Source organism: Mauremys reevesii, linkage group 6, assembly GCF_016161935.1.
Source record: "Mauremys reevesii isolate NIE-2019 linkage group 6, ASM1616193v1, whole genome shotgun sequence".
Taxonomy (NCBI): Eukaryota; Metazoa; Chordata; order Testudines; family Geoemydidae; genus Mauremys; species Mauremys reevesii.
In genome coordinates, this window is record NC_052628.1 from 61,341,482 (window position 1) to 61,347,481 (window position 6,000).

Below are 6,000 nucleotides of genomic sequence, written 5' to 3' on the forward strand. Positions count from 1 at the left end.
TCTACTTGCCTAAACTGTGCTTCACCATCAACATGCAATTTTATAACTATACTAGCTAGGCATGCAGTGTCTGTACTTTACACACAGCTGTAAGCATAGACAAACTTATGTTATAGCAGCCTCTCAAGAATGCCCTATAGGCAGAAACACTACTCAGACCATCTGCAGCATACCCTTCCTGCTGCTTGCCCCATGCCCAGCATATCCATTACTGCAAGGCTTCTGAGGGGTCCTCAGTCAATCTTACAGCTTGCCTCCATAGTTCCTGCACTGAGGGAAATCCTTAAAGCCCAGTATTGGGCCAGGGAGAGCGACTTAATTGCCACACCTAGCATAAAAGGCCTGGAGAAGGGCTCACCCTATGAACTGTAATATCCAAGCTATTTAATTAATATGTTGGAGTACTGGGGGGAGGGGAGAGGAATTCCAGTATTCAAGGCCACTATGACAAACTGTTGGCATGATGGATTGTTTTTTACTTGGGGGGGAGGAGGAGTACACCAAACACAGTGGTGACTAGAGGCCTTAATGACCTAAAGGAATGAGCAAATATCAAACTGATTTTCTGCTTTTGTCATTTTTTTTTGGCATATGTATAGCACTTCAAACATCTATTTAGGTCCCTGAGCACTCATATGAAGTAGGTAAGCATCTTTATATTTTAAAGATGGGAAACTGGCTCACAAGAGTTAAATACCTGTACACCACAAAAGTGAAGTAGGTCAGTAACTGATTACAAAAAGCTGTTAAACATTCCTATTGTAACTGGTCATTGGTTTAGTTACCTATGTTCAATCACTGACTAAAATAACAAGCAAATTCATTTATGAGAGTTTAAACTATAATTTAGTGCTAAATGTAATTGCAGGCAAAATAATGGTCAAAGGCTCCTTCTTACAAAAGGAGCAACACAGTTGCTTTAGCAGAGATGGCAGCCTGTTGATCCAGACACTATACTGTTGGCAACTCCCAGGTCTTACTCCAAGAGTTCTTAGCACTCGAGTAAATATTAGCTAAAGAACAGTGTTTCAACTACTTGCATTTCTGCAGTATGTGAAGGCTAGTCCACAGTGTGGTCCACTAGAGGTACTGCACCAAAGAACTAGGATGTTAGTTGCAAGTCATTAATCTTTGACTTACTTTATTAAAGCTAGTCATTACTATTTTAACTTTTTACTAGGACTGTCAATTAATTGAAGATAACTCATGCAATTAACTCAAAAAATTAATCATGATAAAAAAATTAATTGCAATGTTAAACAATAGCATACCAATTGAAATTTATTACATCTTTTGGATGTTTTCTATATTTTCAAATATATTGATTTCAATTACAACACAGAATACAAAGTGTACAGTGCTCAGTTTATATCATTTTTTACAAATATTTGCACTGTAAAAATGATCAAAGTAATAGTATTTTTCAATTCATCTCATACAAGTACTGTAGTGCAATCTGTCATGAAAGTGCAACTTACAAATGTAGTTTTGTTACATAACAGCACTCCAAAACAAAACAATGCAAAACTTGAGCCTACAAATCCACTCAGTCCTACTTCTTGTTCAGCCAATCGCTAAGAGAAACAAGTTTATTTACATATCAGAGGGGTAGCCGTGTTAGTCTGGATCTGTAAAAGCAGCAAAGAATCCTGTGGCACCTTATAGACTAACAGACTAAGTTTATTTACATTTACAGGAGATAATGCTGCCTGCTTCTTATTTACAAGATCACCAGAAAGTGAGAACAGGCGTTCACATGGCACTTCTGTAGCTGGCATTGCAAGGTATTTATGTGCCAGATTTGCTAAACGTTCATATGCCCCTTCATGCTTCGGCCATCATTCCTGATGACATGATTCCATGTTGATGATGTTAGTTAAAGAAAAAGTGTTAATTAAATTTGTGACTGAACTCCTTGGGGAGAATTCTATGTTTCCTGCTCTGTTTTACCAACATTCTGCCATATATTTCATGTTATAGTAGTTTCGGATGTTGACCCAGCACATGTTTGTTTTAAGAACACTTACACTGCAAATTTGACAAAATGAAAAGATATACTAATGGAAAATTTCTAAAGATAACTACAGCACTTGAACCAAGATTTAAGAATCTGAAGTGCCTTCCAAAATCTGACAGGGATGAGGTATGGAGCATGCTTTCAGAAGTCTTAAAAGAGCAACAGTGATGCTGAAACTACAGAACCCGAACCACAAAAAAAAAAACACATACCAATCTTCTGCTGGTGGCATCTGACTCAGATGATGAAAATGAACATGCGTCGGTCCACACTGCTTTGGGTAGTTATTGAGCAGAACCTGTAATCTGCACAGACACCTGTCCTTTGGAATGGTGATTGAAGCATCAAGGGATATATGAATTTTTAGTGCATCTGGCATGCAAATATCTTGCAATGCCGGCTACAACAGTGCTATACAAATGCCTGTTCTCACTTTCAGGTGACACTGAAAACAAGAAGTAAGCAGCATTATAGGGTCCAGAGTGACCTAGACAAATTGGAGGATTGGGCCAAAAGAAATCTGATGAGGTTCAACAAGGACAAGTGCAGAGTCCTGCACTTAGGAAGGAAGAATCCTATGCACCAATACAGGCTGTGGACTGACTGGCTAAGCAGCAGTTTTGCAGAAAAGGACCTAGAGATTACAGTGGATGAGAAGCTGGATATGAGTCAACAGTGTGCCCTTGTTGCCAAGAAGGCCAACGGCATATTGGGCTATATTAGTAGGAGCATTGTCAGCAGATCGAGGAAAGTGATTATTCCCCTCTATTCAGCACTGGTGAGGCCAGACCTGGAGTATTGTGTTCAGTTTTGGTCGTCCCCCCCACCATGGAATGGATGTAGACAAATTGGAGAGAGTCCAGCAGAGGGCAACAAAAATGATTAGGAGGCTGGGGAACATGACTTACAAGGAGAGGCTGAGGGAAATGGGGTTATTTAGTCTGAAGAAGAGAAGAGTGAATGGGAATTTGATAGCAGCATTCAACTACCTGAAGGGAGGGTTCCAAAGAGGATGAAGCTAGGCTGTTCTCAGTGGTGGCAGTTGACAGAACAAGAAGCAATGGTCTCAAGTTTCTGTGGGGGAGGTCTTGGTTGGATATTAGGAAACACTATTTCACTATTGTACCCCTTTCAGGAGGTTGATTTGTCTTGCATAACCCCAAGTTTCACCTCACTTAAAAACTACTTACAAAATCAAATGTAAAAATACAAAGTGTCACAGGACACTATTACTGAAAAATTGCTTACTTTCTCATGTTTACTATACAAGTCTAAAATAAGTCGTGAGCCCCAGGGTTGAGAAACACTGTTTTAGTATATAGAGCAGTATAAACATGTCATTATCTGTATGAAATTTTAGTTGGTACTGACTTTGCCAATGCTTTTCACGTAGCCTGTTATAAAACTAGGCAAATATCTAGATGAGTTGCTGTATCCCCTGGAAAACCTCTGCGTACCAGTTGAGAACCAGTGCTGTAACCACTGAAATACTGGGCAAGAGGCTAGTGCCCCCTCCTGCTTTCTTTTTAGTGGACAGAGGAGGGTGCAATCTGGTAAGCATGCCAATGAAGTGAAAGAGGCTTAATTCAGGCAGCCACCTGGCATGGCTCTGTGCAAGATCAAGGCGAAATTATCATTAATTCCACAAATGTGTTTTAAGGAAATGTAATACTGACTGAAAATATCTGTCCCAGCCCAAAGGTCAAACATTATACAGAAGTAAGGGTGGTATGGTATGGTATGGTATTGCCACCCTTACTTATGCGCTGTTGCTGGTGGCAGAGAATTGCAGAAGTAAAGGTGACCAGTGCCCACAAGATGTATTGCACGCACACACCGCAATTTCCTGGCTCTCTCTCCTCACCCCAATTGGGAAGAGGCTGGTGCCACCCCCGAAGGTGATTCTTGATCTCTAGAACTGCATTGTGACCATTACAAGCAAAATAACCTTGCATGTTGCAAGTTTTTCAGCTATTTCTTTGTTTTATGATTTAGTCCTAGAACTCAGTGATTACTGGTCTCAAGCACCAGGAAAAATTGTTTTACTGGAGTCAGCTAGACACCTAGAAAACATTTGTTTAAAAAAAATTTTTTTTTAAAGTTAAGTTATCCTGACTATGGTCCCAACTCTGCAGAAATTTACACATATGCATAACTTCCATGCATAAAGGTAAGTACCTGCTTAAGAGTTTCCAGGATCAGGGCCTGTGTGCAGTCATGACTGCACACCCACTGATGCACTGGGCTCTCAGGTTTGACTGCTGGAAGTTTTCAGTACTAAGCCATTGTTAAAATACCAGATACAAGGGTCTGAAAATATACTTTAATTTTGTAGCTAAACTAACCAATCTGATGAAAAACAGTGGCTGACTTGCTTGGAACACAGCTAGTCGCATTATCCATGGCCTAACCACCACACACTTATTGTTGTGTTAACATTTGATTTCTTTGTAAAGTCATATAAAGTAAAAGTTGTACCCCTTTTACTTGCCATGGCAAATAAAAGGTGGGAGCATTTTCCCTATATTATAAGTAGTAGTGAAGTGGCACAAGAAAGGGTGTGAAACCGATTGACCAGAGAGGTACTCAGACAAGTTTAAGAATAAGTAAAGAAAAGGGTGAGAGGGGTAATGGGAAAGCACTTGAGAATCTGGCATTATCTAGATCACTTTAGTTAGGAGCCTGAATATGCATAACATGGAGCCTGACGAAGTCACAAGATTGCCACATTTTAGGCTGACACCAACCCTGCTGGAGCTCACACCCCCGGTTCCTCTCTTATCCCAAGAGTCAAAGTCCCCTCCACAGCCTCCCTAGCCCATGATCTCATCCCACCCTTCTCCTCCACCTTCCCCCCAGGGGCACGGTAGGGCTGCCCCCAGGGATCGCCCCCTCAGGGGAGGGTTACCTTGGAAGACGGCCAGCAGGCTGTAGGCGCTCAGGTAGCCCTCGGGGTTGTTGCACAGCTGCAGAGCCCTAGGGGTGAAGCTGCCCCACCCGCACGGCCCCTCCTCACACTCCGGCGCGGGGCGGCCGGGGGCCGGGCGGGGACGGCTGACGCTCACCCTGGACTGGAGACGGAGGTCGGGGCTGGAGGGCTCGAAAGCCAGGTTCGTGATGCCTTCCCGCTTCATAGCGATGCCGTCCGCGCTCAGCTCCTACCCAGCTCCGGCCAGGGGCAGTCTCTCCCGGGACCGGCCCCTCTAAATACTCGGGGTAGGTGGCTGCTGCCTCCCTTGGGGCCGCGCCGCGCTGCGCCGCCCTGCCCTGCCCGCGACGGGAGAGCCGGCTCGGGCGCTTTCGAAGAGCGGGGGCGGCTACGGCTGCTGCCCGGCACCTGCCGCTCTGCCCAGCACAGCCCTGGCTGAGGGGAGGCTGCGGGCGGTCGCTACAGGGGAGGGGCCTCGTGCACCTCAGCCTTCGGGAGCTACCCCTGCCCCAGGCCGGGCCGTTCGCCAGCAGCCCTCTCGCCTTCGAAGGAAAACTTTGTACAGCCGCCTTTTCTCGGCCTGCCTTCTACCTCCCTGCCCCTCTTCTGCACGGGGGCTTCTCGCCCTACCAAGGCATCATCACCCAAGAAACCTGCAAAGTGACAGCGCCACTGGAAGCGTTTTGCAAATTCATGGTTATGCCTCAATACCCAGTTCTCCTTTAGTTACTAGAGTCATAATGGTTTACGTAATTAAGCCTGTCAGGGTGCATGAAGTCAGGAAAAAAACAGCCGGTGGAGATGGGACTAGCCTGGACTCCCAGCGGGTGTAGATGTGAGCGACTGGCATTGTTGCAAAGAGCTATGAAATCAGACTGTAGGTGGATAGACAGAAACCCCATTGCATTTTTAAAAATCAAGTACCTGAAAGAATCCCCTCCTGAAAGTCTCTTGCTGGAATTAAAGCTTTCAGAACATCAAATGCTACTGACAGAAAAAGCTAGAGGGTAGTTATTCCCGGTGCTGTCCTTCCTCATGCCCAGAAATTTAGATG

General features: G+C 44.3%; 1 protein-coding gene across 2 annotated transcripts in view; it reads right to left on the bottom strand.

The window, feature by feature from the left end:
• The window catches only part of SLCO4C1 (solute carrier organic anion transporter family member 4C1), a 100,130-nt gene extending 94,846 nt beyond the window's left edge, over positions 1-5,284 (bottom strand). For both annotated transcript variants that reach the window (XM_039545470.1, XM_039545471.1), the window contains exon 1: positions 4,926-5,284. In XM_039545470.1, coding sequence (XP_039401404.1) covers positions 4,926-5,151 — 226 coding nt within the window. In that variant the 5' untranslated portion in view covers positions 5,152-5,284. The remainder of the gene's footprint in view (positions 1-4,925) is intronic.
• Positions 5,285-6,000: the final 716 nt, after the last annotated feature.